This window comes from Antedon mediterranea, chromosome 9 (assembly GCF_964355755.1).
Source record: "Antedon mediterranea chromosome 9, ecAntMedi1.1, whole genome shotgun sequence".
NCBI classification, from domain to species: Eukaryota; Metazoa; Echinodermata; class Crinoidea; order Comatulida; family Antedonidae; genus Antedon; species Antedon mediterranea.
In genome coordinates this window covers 952,271-965,441 of record NC_092678.1, presented here as the reverse complement: position 1 = coordinate 965,441, position 13,171 = coordinate 952,271, and the positions used below count along the sequence as shown (strand labels likewise).

At 37.1% G+C, this 13,171-nt stretch overlaps 4 protein-coding genes across 4 annotated transcripts; all 4 read left to right on the top strand.

Moving 5' to 3' along the window:
* On the top strand, positions 1-1,479 carry LOC140058742 (uncharacterized). Its single transcript, XM_072104473.1, has one exon. It carries the CDS (start codon positions 7-9, stop codon positions 1,129-1,131), a length of 1,125 nt encoding a protein of 374 aa, XP_071960574.1. The 5' UTR covers positions 1-6; the 3' UTR covers positions 1,132-1,479.
* A 629-nt stretch (positions 1,480-2,108) lies between these two features.
* Positions 2,109-5,644, top strand: LOC140059211 (uncharacterized). Its single transcript, XM_072105076.1, has 5 exons — positions 2,109-2,421; positions 3,513-3,662; positions 3,987-4,082; positions 4,225-4,830; positions 5,150-5,644. The coding sequence occupies exons 1-5, from the start codon at positions 2,264-2,266 to the stop codon at positions 5,427-5,429; spliced, it is 1,290 nt and encodes a 429-aa protein (XP_071961177.1). The 5' UTR covers positions 2,109-2,263; the 3' UTR covers positions 5,430-5,644.
* Positions 5,645-5,974: 330 nt separating this feature from the next.
* Positions 5,975-8,967, top strand: LOC140059326 (CMP-N-acetylneuraminate-poly-alpha-2,8-sialyltransferase-like). Its single transcript, XM_072105204.1, has 4 exons — positions 5,975-6,269; positions 6,419-6,502; positions 6,995-7,609; positions 8,008-8,967. The coding sequence occupies exons 1-4, from the start codon at positions 6,079-6,081 to the stop codon at positions 8,267-8,269; spliced, it is 1,152 nt and encodes a 383-aa protein (XP_071961305.1). The 5' UTR covers positions 5,975-6,078; the 3' UTR covers positions 8,270-8,967.
* Positions 8,968-10,063: 1,096 nt separating this feature from the next.
* LOC140059079 (cytochrome P450 2U1-like) lies at positions 10,064-13,145 on the top strand. Its single transcript, XM_072104905.1, has 4 exons — positions 10,064-10,452; positions 10,897-11,531; positions 12,086-12,422; positions 12,547-13,145. The coding sequence occupies exons 1-4, from the start codon at positions 10,098-10,100 to the stop codon at positions 12,723-12,725; spliced, it is 1,506 nt and encodes a 501-aa protein (XP_071961006.1). The 5' UTR covers positions 10,064-10,097; the 3' UTR covers positions 12,726-13,145.
* The last annotated feature ends 26 nt before the right edge of the window (positions 13,146-13,171 follow it).

Here is a 13,171-nt window from a genome sequence, read left to right as displayed (position 1 = left end):
TCGACAATGGTGGACCTTCTACGAACAATTTCTAGCTTAGAAAGAGAACAGTTTACGCTGCAGAGATTGAATTCGTCTGGAGATGATTCTGACAGTACCAGTTCATCATCAAGAAGTATTGCAAGTTTTTCTAATGATGCGTTTAATAAAGACGATGATTTATTTATAGATTATTTGTTTTCTAACGAATTGGCAGATTCTCTTCACAAGCAGAGCGTATCGTCGAATATTGATACCGCTTCAACAGCGGCAGAATGTTTACCGTTGAATCAGATTTCAATCTACCAGCAGCCTGCAGGCCTGCCAACGTTCGAAGAGACGTATGGCAAAGAAAGACAGAAATATATTGCTCAGCAACATCAACAGAAAGTAGCAGCAGAAAACCAGGTTGTCCCTGCTGCTGACGATGTACATGATGTGTATACAGTAGAAGAAGTCGTTCAACGGTGTGAGCAAATTCAACAACCCGAGATCAAAATCCAAAATACGTTTTCCGTAAGTGCCCCACCAATTGAAACTTTTCTGCAACAATCGCAAGAGAACAATACCGCTCCCAGTAATGGATTAACCCAGCAACTTGAATTATTAATAAATAACAATGACAATGGAACTAGTCATAACTATACTTCTAGAGTGTTGCCACCGTCTGGAGTTCGAATAACTCACGTACCAATAGCATCTCAGATGATAGCTGCTCCTCATGCAACTTCTCACCAGCAACATATTAAGCTCTACTACCCTGCACTTTTACAAGATCAATCCAAAAAAGTTCGCAAGAAAACACCAGATGAGCTGAAAATTCATAAATGTCCGTACCAAAATTGTGACAAAACTTACTCGAAGAGTTCGCACTTAAAAGCACACCTTCGACGTCACACTGGTGAGAAGCCGTTTGTCTGTACTTGGGAGGGATGTAAATGGCGGTTTTCAAGATCTGACGAATTGGCACGACACAAACGATCTCATTCTGGTATCAAACCGTACTGTTGTAGTGTTTGTGATAAACGTTTTTCTAGATCAGATCATTTGTCGAAACACATGAAGGTTCACCTTCAACAGCAGCAACGATGCAATCAATACCACGTACCAAACAACAGGTTTAACCAGCCTACCACTACCATATTGTTTTAGACTATTCCTCACGTTGTTTGCAGCAACGTAACCAGAAAATAATACTTCAATCATGCTATGATTGGAAATGTCATGGCATCATTCTGATGCCAGTTATGAAACGCAGATAAAGATAAAGAAAACAGATTACTTTCTATTCACATTTTATCACAATTTTTCTTCTTTAAAGGAATTGCCATTTCATTCTGCTTTTTTCCTAACGTTTAATTTAGATATATTTTGGTAAATAACTATTAATTACACTAATATTATTTTACTGAATGTTCAAATACTTTATTTCGAATGATCATTAACATTTATTTCATGTATAAAGTGAAAAAGAAAGAAGAATATTAAAGTGGACGATACGACTGTAAAGTGTTATATACAATTCATTTTGAACTATGCTACTTGCCTTAATTTGTTGTACCGATGTACACGCTAGGACGCAAATAATTTGACCAATCACGGCCCAATGAATTCTTAGTGGGAAACTATAGCTTTAATTGTGATGAAATACTGAATACAATTTATAAATAGTGTCCTAGAAACCACAGTGTTGGTTGGGAAACAATACAAATAGTAGTAGATTGTGATTGGACTCCGTACGTATCTCTACTATTAACCTAGTTAGCCGATAACATTGTTGTCAAGCGATAAAGTAAACATCAAATATATGATCCGCACACCTTATTAATTGGGGTGCCCAGTAACAAAAAGTAGCTTGACCCTGTTTTAGGTAGGAGAGGACCCATGTTGTTCATTACGTATTGTTTGTGGTCTTACCCTTGCCTGTAATTGGTGCGCGCACCTTCCCCTTCCCATAATTCCCTGCCTCCCATCACTTCCCATGCTATGTCGAGAATGGTATAATAAAATATACGAAACAAGTAAACGGAATGTGTATTATGATAGAAATAATAATAAAGATTTGCAATGTGCGCACACTTCTCTACCAAACGTGCTTAAGTTGCTTCCTTTTGAACACCTGTAATTTATAGAAAGCTTTCTTCAGATTAAATGCGCAGAATCATAGAAGTTTTTTCCACTAGACGCATCGGATGCGGCTAAATCGACGCTTTCGATTCGCGTAAAAGTCTTGTTGGAAGACAGTCACAAAAGCTACTGTTATGTGATTCTGTCTAAACGATCTATGCTGAAAACGTTTGTATGGCCTGGATTGACTGAAATAGCTGAACGATGTGTTCCACCTGTGTGCTCAATGTGCGTAATAATTATAACAGAAAACATCAACCATCTTCTTGAGAGAGAAGCAAAAAAGACAAATAACTCAACAATGCTTAATCAAAGGTAGGGTAAACATCTTCATTTTAATTTGAATGCTATAATTATGCCTACTAGATTAAATACCAAGGAAGATGGTGTTATAGCGTGTTCTATTGACTTAGCGTTGACTTAGCTTAGCCATATAACACAATGGTTATGAACCCATATTAAGATCATACCTTTGGGGACCCAATGGAGGTTTCCTCTTAATAGGAATGTCCCCTGATAGGCCTAGTGGTTGACCTTATTGTTAAAGCTCAGGTACAGGCATGAATTTTAAATATAATATTTGGTTAAATGTACATAAATCAAATATTTGTAACAGAAATCGAGACGAAAAAACATGAATTTCCCTTAATATGGTCAAATACAACATTTGGCAAAATTCTTCGATAAAAACCAGGAAGACTTTTTTTCAGTAGTTAGGTAGTTAACCTAATGTAATAACATGTCTGGTGACTCCCTAGACGGTGAAAAAAGATGGTGGATATACGGTGGATAAATTTTGCTATAGCATGAAAATAAAAATCTGAAGTTGAATAAAAATATCAGAAATTTAATATTCAAGTTATATTACCTATATTTAGTCATCTGATAACATTTTTTACCACACCGTTTATTTTTCATAGCTTTTTTAAATTCCTCTCTATTTACAAAATTTGTGTACGAAAGAATAGAGATTTTACTGTGTAATTTGAACTATCCCCCCACTGATAAGAAAGTGATTATTTTCAAAAAGCTCGTGTAACACAAATAAAATCCCAAAATTATGAAACATAGGGGAAACTATAGATCGATAATTATTGGAATGTATGATCAATAGAAATTTTTTGCCCGCACCTGGCCTTTAAAACAAATATTACCTCGTTCGTTTTACAGGAAGTGTTTCCTTAATGCAGGACAGTGAGCTCGCCTTGCCAAGATAGAAAATCGTAACAGTCCTTTGATCTTATGTCTGGCTGCGACAAACACCAAGTGTAGGCCTACATCTCCGCGGCATGGTGTTTATTTCTTAGACGGCAGTAACGATTTCACACTGATGTTCCTTTTTTTTAAATTGTATAACATAATAACATCAGATGGATTACTATGAATGTGTTTTGTTCCCTTTGTAGGTTTACTATGCCATTGATGTTACTGCTATGTTTCTCGTTTGTGGCGCTAATGGCGCTATCATATTGGACTGATCGCTATGGCAACATTACCATGTACAGGACTAAGTTTTCTGCTGTCAAGCAAGACCGACCAACAGAAACAATAACCGAGTAAGTGATTTTAAATTATATTTATAATAATACTTCTAGATAGGTTATCTTTAAGACAGGAATATTATTAATTATTAATATTATTCATAGTTTGCGATGTTAATGGATTTTAAACTCTGTCTACAATCAAAACTTGTGACAAAAAAAATGTGATGTGCCCATATGATGTGGACGTGATGATGTCATATCACTACCATATTTGGGCACATCACAACGTTTTGTCAAACTAGTTTAGTGTGGACAGAGCTTCACAACAAGTAGCGGCCATGACTTATTCTTTTAAATATTGTAATCACTCATACAATTATGTGTTGTTGTTGACAGATTTAGAGAACACGCTGCAATTGTCGAAGCAATTAAACAAATACTTGATAACGATTTTAATACAACTATCAATTTAAGAAATGTTTTGAAGTTGAGGTGAGTCTAAATCCACCCCTCCTTTATTTACTGAAGGTAATATTATGTAAGCTTCGCCAGTCACTATGTATTATCAGCCTATAATGTCCAACGACACAATATGTTGAGTTTGGGTATTGTTAATGTTTTTGTTTGTTTTCAGGGATATGGCAACGAAGGCAGGGTTTTCGTCAAATGTGCTGATACCAGAGCATCAAATGGAAAATCCGAAAACAAGGAGTAAAGTCACGTTAAATCGCCTTACGGGGGTTCACAGCAACAAGAGGTACAACGTGACAAGGTTTGGTACCAAAAAGAAGACCAGTCGACAACTTAGTGTTAAATCTCGACTTAGAAAAGGCGGAAAAACAATCCCTTCTTATCGTACATGCGCAGTAGTTGGTAACAGCGGCATTCTGCTGAACAGCGGATGTGGCGCTGAAATTGACGCACATGATTTTGTGATGAGATCAAACTTAGCTTCAATAACAGAATTTATAAAAGATGTTGGAAACAAAACAAATGTGATGAGTATTAATTACCATGAGACAAAAGAACTTCTGCATTGTATTCGGAGTGGAATTAAGTCGTGTCAGCCGTTTTACCAAGTAGCTAGATTCCGGCAGTTCCCACATGCTGTACTCTGGTTCTCCAAACTGGCATACATATCAATTAGAGACCATTTAACATTTGTTAATTATCTGAGACAAAACAACCTGGGCATCTTAGTTGCTTACCCATTCAAGCGAATGATGACGCAGGTTAAAAGGTGAGTATATTGTTATAAAAAGAAGTCTCAAAACATTTGACCAATCACAAGCGACGCTATATACGAACTTGTGATTGGACTATTTACTTTCGTTGCTATAAAAATTACGCACGTTTACGCGCGCCTACGCTCTCACATCATCTATGGAGTGTACGATAAATCAGGGAAGAGTTAAATTATAATTTTTTTTTTAATTTAACTCTTCCCTGGATAAATTAATTATTAAAACTGGTTACAATTGATTTTTATTTTCAAAATATTATTGATTTTAAATTATTGTTTAAAATTTGTTTTTATTTTACGGATATTGTTATTTTAGATTCTGGAAGATGAAGGGTAGTCCGTCATCCGGGTTATACCTATATACTGTAGCGTTACCTAAATGTGATAGGATTTCTCTGTATGGATTCTATCCGTTTGATACATCGCCTGACGGTAGGCCACTCGTATACCACTACGATGGCACGTATCCAGACAGATTCAACAACAGCCATAACATGCCACGAGAATATGAACGCCTGCTAGAAATGAGCAAGGATGGCGGCTACTTCAGAATGCTGACGGAGAAATGTGTTCTTCAAAAATCAGTGATCCTATGAATGAATATCTTTTGCCTCGATTAATGTTAAACTTAAGCATTATTGTTCAAAAAACAATTAATTTGTTTGAATTGTCTGATGTTATATCTTTCTTATTCCGCAATTAAAAACGATGTTGTACAATATTGCTAAACTATGTCCAGTTGTATGTATTCTCTAAACAACGATAGTCTGACATGACGTGTATTTATAAAGAGATGAAAATAAAAGTATAATGTGCGCATGATCGTATCAATCTCAATGTTGTGTCGTATACATATAGTCTGTATGTCCACCTGTGTTTTTGACAATGCATTGTGGGAAATTCAGTTAGTGTGTGAACTAAGCGTCATTGATAAACACTTATGTAAACAGACGTTTGTGGCATCATTTATGTAGGAAACATTAATTTGATTATAGTTATAACTAGCTTTCAATCTAGAAAAAAAGCTAAAATGTGTATAAAATGGTTCGTTATAAATTCTTAAAACAGAAGAGGTCTAGGCCTAATCACCAATGCGGATACGCACGAATTGTTCTGTTTGATAGATACGGTAGGCCTTCAGGAATCGTGTTTCGACTCCTCGATCTATTTGGTTGGTGTCATTGATGTAGGCCTAAGTGTTTTTATTTATTTTTCTGTTTCCCCAGGAACGCTGGGAATATATCGATGGCAAAGTTTAGTAGAAAAACAGTTTTTCATTTGTTGTTGTCGCTTGTGGTCGGTTTATCAATTGCTTCGTACACTGGCATATGGAATTCGTACGGCAAATTTGAAATGACCGATTTCAAAGGAGGCCGGATGCCAAGATTATCGACTAAAACTTTTTCGACGAAGACTTTAACGACGGCAACATCTGAGTAAGTTATTGATCTGGAAAATGGTCTTATATTCATAAACAAAATGTCAGTCGTTTTGATACTATAAATAGGCCTAGCTGCTAACAATAACCTCATTGTACTATTTGTCGTAAAGTTTAATTTTTATTTCTAAACATTCAATTTGACAGATTTGTAAGAAAGCGAACTGTAAGAGAATTTCTTGAAGATGAATTTAATAAAACAATAGTTTTGGAAAAAGTGTTACAATTAAGGTACGTACCATTGATTAAACTGCACATTTCTTTTGTTAATGACAATCAGTGACTGGATCGAGGAAGAGGTATAACAAGGACAACACACAAAACGGCCACAACCTAAACATAGTTACAGCATAATCATTAGGAGTATTTAAAATGTTGCTAATTGCGTTGTGTACATTTTTTGTATTTTTTTTATGAGTGTCCCCTGAATATAGGGATTAATTAATTTATTTATTTAACAACATCTGTATACAGGATTAAACAATCAGATAAAAGAAAACCTGTTTTGCATTGTGATAATGTCTTGAATACAACAAAAGAAAAACAGTTTAGTTTTGTGAAAGCCTAGCTCTAGCTTTGAATGTATTGTTGGGATTATTTAATTTTAGTTGGTATGTTTTTCCATACTGACCGTATAGTGGTAACACATTGTTCGTATTCTACAGTTTTTGTTATAATCCACTGGGTTTTTTTCTCTATATATGGCTCTGGTTTTTTCTTTAGGAGAAGGGCAACGATGTACGGTCTTTCAACGAGTATACAGATACCCAAACACCAACGAGATAAACCGGTTAAAAAGGTCACCTACTTTACCGGGTCAGCATCAAAACAGGTCAACGGAAGCAATACAAGACTAAAGAAGTTGAAAAGCAAAACGATTTCAAAGAAAACGTATAGCAGTCAGTATCATAGCAACAGACTTAAGAAAACTGGAGAGTTGATTCCTCCTCAGCGCACATGCGCAGTCATAGGTAATGGTGGGATTCTGCTGAACAGTGGATGTGGCGCTGAAATTGACGCACATGATTTTGTGATGAGATCGAACTTGGCTCCAATAAAAGAATTTGTGAATGATGTCGGCAACGAAACGAACGTAATGACTAACAACGGCTTTGGATCAAGACGTCTACTGTACTGCGCTAAAACTGGCGATAAGTCGTGTGAAGGACAGTTTCGAGTTGGCAGGTTTCGTGAGTTTCCAAACGCTGTTATTTGGTTTTCTAAACTGACCAGCGTGCCCACTCTCGATCATCGCACTTACGTCAACTTCTTTCGAAGAAATAACTTGTATAATTTAGTTGCTTACCCGTTCAAGAATTTAAAGGGATTGCTTAGACGGTAAGAATTAGAATACTTAGTACAGGTACTTTACCATTCATTAGTACACATTGAAACTGGTTATCGTTAGGTGGTATGTGCTTAGGCATATAATTAGCAACTGGAAAGTGTATTCAATGGGTACGTGTTACGAATCTAATCCAAAAAAGAGACATATTTGTCCAAAGCGAGAAGATTATTTTTGATTATTAAGCCAAAAAACTTGCATGTAAGTTGTTTGTGGGATAACGTGCATACAACAACACACCATGCACATTGATCTTCGTGGAAAAAAATCGATATATTGGTGACGTCACAAGAGCTTATTAAAATCTCGAGTTATCTGTATCATCAATATGGGCCAACATATTAAATGCCCTCTATCGCCTTCTCATCTAATGCTGTTATTTTTGTTGTAGATTTTGGAACATGACAGACTACCCCTCATCAGGCCTGTTTTTGTACACCGCAGCCGTGCCATTCTGCGATATGATATCATTGTACGGATTTTACCCATTCAGCACTGCACCTGATGGAAGAACAATTTTATATCACTATGAAGGAAAAACAGAAGTTGAATTTAATAACAGTCACAACATGCCGAGTGAATATAGGAAACTGACGGAGATGAGTAAACAAGGCTACTTTAGAATGGTTACAGATAAATGTGCTATCTCATGAATTAACTTTGTGTTTTACACAAGGATGTACGCGCAGCGCAAATAGGAAGCGCAACGCAAGTGTACGAAGCGCGCGCAATGCAAGTAATGTTACGCAATGTTGTATCATCCGAACGGTTGTTGCTTGCGATTGATCAATTCACTTCTATTGCGCCTCTGAATTTGAATATTCATGATTTTCCTTTCTAATCACTTGATTAGAACAACTTGTCAATTGTATGACCCACTATACGACCCCCCGGGAGAGGTGCATCATTTACAAAGAATGACTGACGCAGGGGTGCTTCAAAAACCTGGATGGTACGTCACATCAATGAACAATGGTGGGTCAATGTCCGTTACTTTACCACCAAAGTATCATAAACAACATATTCACAGTGCGACAAATGGGTGCGTCATATGGTCACCTAAAAGTAAGTCACATTTTTGTTTCATGGTATTCATAAGGTATGACGCACGGCGGACAAATGATGCACCTCTCCCGGGGGTTGTATAGTGGGTAATACGACGCACATCGGACAAATGACGCATCTCTCCTGGGGGTTGTATAGTGGGTACTACGACGCACATCGGACAAATGACGCATCTCTCCCGGGGGTTGTATAGTGGGTAATATGACGCACATCGGACAAATGACGCACCTCTCCCGGGGGTTGTATAGTGGGTAATACGACGCACATCGGACAAATGACGCACCTCTCCTGGGGGACCGGGATTGTATAGTGGGTACTACGACGCACATCGGACAAATGACGCACCTTTCCCGGGGGTTGTATAGTGGGTAATATGACGCACATCGGACAAATGACGCACCTCTCCCGGGGGTTGTATAGTGGGTACTACGACGCACATCGGACAAATGACGCATCTCTCCCGGGGGTTGTATAGTGAGTACTATGACGCACATCGGACAAATGACGCACCTTTCCCGGGGGTTGTATAGTGGGTACTACGACGCACATCGGACAAATGACGCACCTCTCCCGGGGGTTGTATAGTGAGTACTACGACGCACATCGGACAAATTACGCACCTCTCCCGGGGTTGTATAGTGGGTACACGACGCACATCGGACAAATGACGCACCTCTCCCGGGGGTTGTTGTATAGTGGGTACTACGACGCACATCGGACAAATGACGCACCTCTCCCGGGGGTTGTATAGTGAGTACTACGACGCACATCGGACAAATTACGCACCTCTCCCGGGGTTGTATAGTGGGTACACGACGCACATCGGACAAATGACGCACCTCTACCGGGGTTGTATAGTGGCTAAAATACAAGTGCATTATTATCTACTAAAGTGTCATAAAATTGAGATAAAATCATACAATAAAAGACAAATAAATAATGCCTGCAACCAACCTTCTGGAATAACGTAGTTCATTTGCATAATACACATTGTAGGCCTAATCTCGCAACTTTATGTTTTTTAAATTATCATATTCTGTTTTGAAGTACCGGTAATCCTCTGTTTGTCAGTGTGCATACGTAAACGAAGGTTGTTTCATTTATCATATTACCCATATTATGAGTCAGTAATCGTTCTTATTGGCCAGTAAAGGTTTATTCACTAATACGGGGAGGTATTATCTAAGATTAGTTTTAAAAAACGTAATGTGAGGCCTAGTAAACCGTATCTAAACGTGTATTCACTCAAAATCTGTTAATATGCCCATTCATCCCATATTTAAATAGATAATTTGATATGCATGAATGCGCTTCTACTTTCTTTATTATGGAGCATAATAATATCACTTTTACAATTCATAACATTTCCTTGTCGTCGACCTTACAACGTCACATTCTCGGTCAGATTATAATATCATGGAAATACTAGCGTATCTAGAAACGTTATGCGATTTGAGATGCATTCTGCTTCTATCCGTTGCCGGTATATCTATTATTCATTTCAGTAAAGGAAAGCGACTAAATTTACCCCCAGGACCACCCTCGATACCTCTATTAGGGTCTCTTCCTTGGTTTGACCGTAAAACCCCGTTGAAATCGATGGTGACCTGGGCTCGCGAATACGGACCAATCTTTACGTGTTATATAGGTAGAAGAAGGTTTATATTGTTAAACGACGCAGAGTTAGTTCGTACTTTACTTATTAAGTACGCTGATGTGTTCTCAGGAAGAGCTGACAATCCTGTGGCGCGACGGCGATGGGGAGTGAAAGGTTCGTATATGAATGATTGTAGAAATCGTCTAGCTTAGAAATTCATAATTAGCTTAGAAATTTATACTTAGTTTAGAAATGCATTATTTAGTTAGTTGAGAATGTTGAGGACTGTTTTATAGAAGATCTTACAATTTAAAACATTTCAACGTACGGCTTGAATTTTGAGAATTCGCTTGCATTGTTAACAGTATAATATTATACACAGATAATAATAACGACTTGCAATGTAACACTTGGGGGCTGGTGACCCGTATATACTGAATAAAATCTCTATTGTATTAAAATGATAAAATATAATTTGCTATAAAAATTTATTTTTGTTAGCTTAATATTGCTAATATTGACAGGCTGCTATAAAAATGAAACCTACTAAATGTTTATTAACTTAATGCAAAATGTCCTTGATCATCACAGAGTAATGTTAACTTTTAATATCTATAGGGAGCGTTGTTTTTGAAAATGGTGAAGAGTGGAAGACCCATCGGAAACTAATCGTGACCGGTCTTCGTCATTTTGGAATGGGCAAAAGAAGTCTGGAGGAACAAATCCGCACCGAAGCTGAACAACTCTGCAAAGAAATTGGGCGAAAAAGTGGTAAATTTGACCCACTTACATGTATCAACAACGCCGTGTCTAACATCATTTGTTCCGTCTGTTTTGGAAAGCGTTATGAATATACAGATGCAAAATTCAACGAACTACTATCAAACTTGAACGCCATTTTTAATCGTTCACATTTTGGAAAACTTGAGTTCGTTATGCCGATCATTTTGAAATTATTTAGAAAACATCAACAATATGTGAACAATGTCATTCAGTTTTTTGATTCTCATATGAAGGAACACACAGATACTTTTGATAAGAATAACATCCGGGACCTACTTGATATGATACTTCTACAAATTGAAGAAGAATCGATGGTAAACGCCGGAAGTTCAAAGTTGATTTCTACAAAAGCAATTGATTCCCTTTGGCGATCAACGTTGATGCTATTTTTGGCGGGAACTGATACTACCACTAATACAATCATGTGGTTCTTGCAGTATATGATATGCTATCCAGAGGTTCAACAAAGAGTAAGTAGTATGCTGGTTGTAGTACCGCGCCGTTTCCATGACACGCACGTTCATCCTGCTGAGGGTGAGCAGAATTACTTTTTTATGTTGATCGAATGGTCGTTATGTAACGTAAATGCAATTAAAAGGCTTCTACTCGAAACATTTACTTCTCTTTTTAAACCGTCTTAGGTAGGCTTACACATAACTTGCTGTTGACATCTTTCTAAAGCTTGATTCCCACTAGAACGTAACGCAAGGACGTAAACGCAACACAAGCGTTTTAACCAATGACAAGCGAAGTTATAGACAGCAATTACAAGCGAATAAGCCATCGCTTGTGATTGGTCAATTCACTTGCGTTGCGTTACGTCCTTCTGTTGCGTCGCTAGTGGGAACCACGCTTAAACCGTCTTAGATAGGCTTACACATAACTTGCTGTTGACATCTTTCTAAACCGACTTAGGTTGGCTTACATTCAGTATAACTTGCTGTTGATATTAGTGAGAGATATTTCTTTATTTTTAGAGCAAGGTTGATTATGAAACTTTATTACAACATTTAATAATTGACAGATTACGACAGAGATTGACAACGCTACCAACGGTGGAGAGCGCTCTCTGACGGTTGGAGACAAACTGAAAGTTCCATATTTTGAAGCGACAATCTGCGAAGTGCAACGTTTGTCGAATGTTGCACCAGGTGTTGTAATGCATCGCACTACAGCAGATTTCGTCACTCCGAACGACGGCTACACAATACCTGCTAATACAGATTTCAATGTCAACCTGAGAGTAATTCATACAGATCCAAAATATTGGAAAGACCCACTTCAATTTAAGCCAGAAAGATTTCTAGACGCAGATCAGAAGACGTTGATAAAACGGGACGCATTTATGCCTTTTGGAATCGGTTAGGAACTGCTATACTAGTTAATTCTTCTATTTTCTTATTAAAGTATTTTTGTTTTCTTGGTGTATTAATCTATACACTCCAAGTTAAATAATGTCGTTAATGTTGTTTTCTTTTTTAAAAGGTCGGCGAGCTTGTCTTGGAGAACGTTTAGCCAAAATGGAAATATATATATTCACTTCAAGTCTTCTTCAACGCTTCAAAGTGGAACTTCCAGACGGTGCTTCACGGCCTGATTTTGAACCGATTTTCGGAATCACCCTAAGCCCTCAGCCGTTCGAAATGGTAGTTAAACATCGTTAAAATAATAAGTACTGTCTGTATTATATTATAGCGCGCCTTTAATTTTCGAAAATTTCGCGATCGCAAAGATGCAAGAATATCCAAGACGTCATACGTTTTCTCAAATGATTGGTGGTTAATGAACGAACAAGAACAAAAGGTATTGTCATTAAAAATACAATTTTGTTTTCTCATTTGAAAAAAAAAAAATGGTCGATCAAATTGAGTTTATAGGAATTATATGTAGCTTGTGAAGGGCTATGCATGGTTATATTATGCATACGTTTCTGATGTATTATTTGTAATATCTATTTATGTTATTAGAACTAAAACTGTTTTAGATATCTTGATTACACGTTTTAATATCTTTTATATTTATAATGACCTTGTTTGTTCTTTTATTGTAAGTTTTATTTAAATAAAATGAAGTAATTATTTAAAGTTTGTATTGTATTGTTTGTTTCCAA

Excerpts from the sequence above, each read along its gene's own strand:
- LOC140059326 (XM_072105204.1), top strand. The coding sequence starts at position 6,079 with ATGGCAAAGTTTAGTAGAAAAACAGTTTTTCATTTGTTGTTGTCGCTT. Across the intron at positions 6,270-6,418 it reads TTAACGACGGCAACATCTGA|ATTTGTAAGAAAGCGAACTG; the intron begins GTAAGTTATTGA and ends TCAATTTGACAG. Across the intron at positions 7,610-8,007 it reads TTAAAGGGATTGCTTAGACG|ATTTTGGAACATGACAGACT; the intron begins GTAAGAATTAGA and ends TTTTTGTTGTAG.
- LOC140059079 (XM_072104905.1), top strand. The coding sequence starts at position 10,098 with ATGGAAATACTAGCGTATCTAGAAACGTTATGCGATTTGAGATGCATT. Across the intron at positions 10,453-10,896 it reads ACGGCGATGGGGAGTGAAAG|GGAGCGTTGTTTTTGAAAAT; the intron begins GTTCGTATATGA and ends TAATATCTATAG. Across the intron at positions 11,532-12,085 it reads ATCCAGAGGTTCAACAAAGA|ATTACGACAGAGATTGACAA; the intron begins GTAAGTAGTATG and ends AATAATTGACAG.
- LOC140059211 (XM_072105076.1), top strand. The coding sequence starts at position 2,264 with ATGCTGAAAACGTTTGTATGGCCTGGATTGACTGAAATAGCTGAACGA. Across the intron at positions 4,083-4,224 it reads AGAAATGTTTTGAAGTTGAG|GGATATGGCAACGAAGGCAG; the intron begins GTGAGTCTAAAT and ends GTTTGTTTTCAG. Across the intron at positions 4,831-5,149 it reads ATGATGACGCAGGTTAAAAG|ATTCTGGAAGATGAAGGGTA; the intron begins GTGAGTATATTG and ends TTGTTATTTTAG.
- LOC140058742 (XM_072104473.1), top strand. The coding sequence starts at position 7 with ATGGTGGACCTTCTACGAACAATTTCTAGCTTAGAAAGAGAACAGTTT.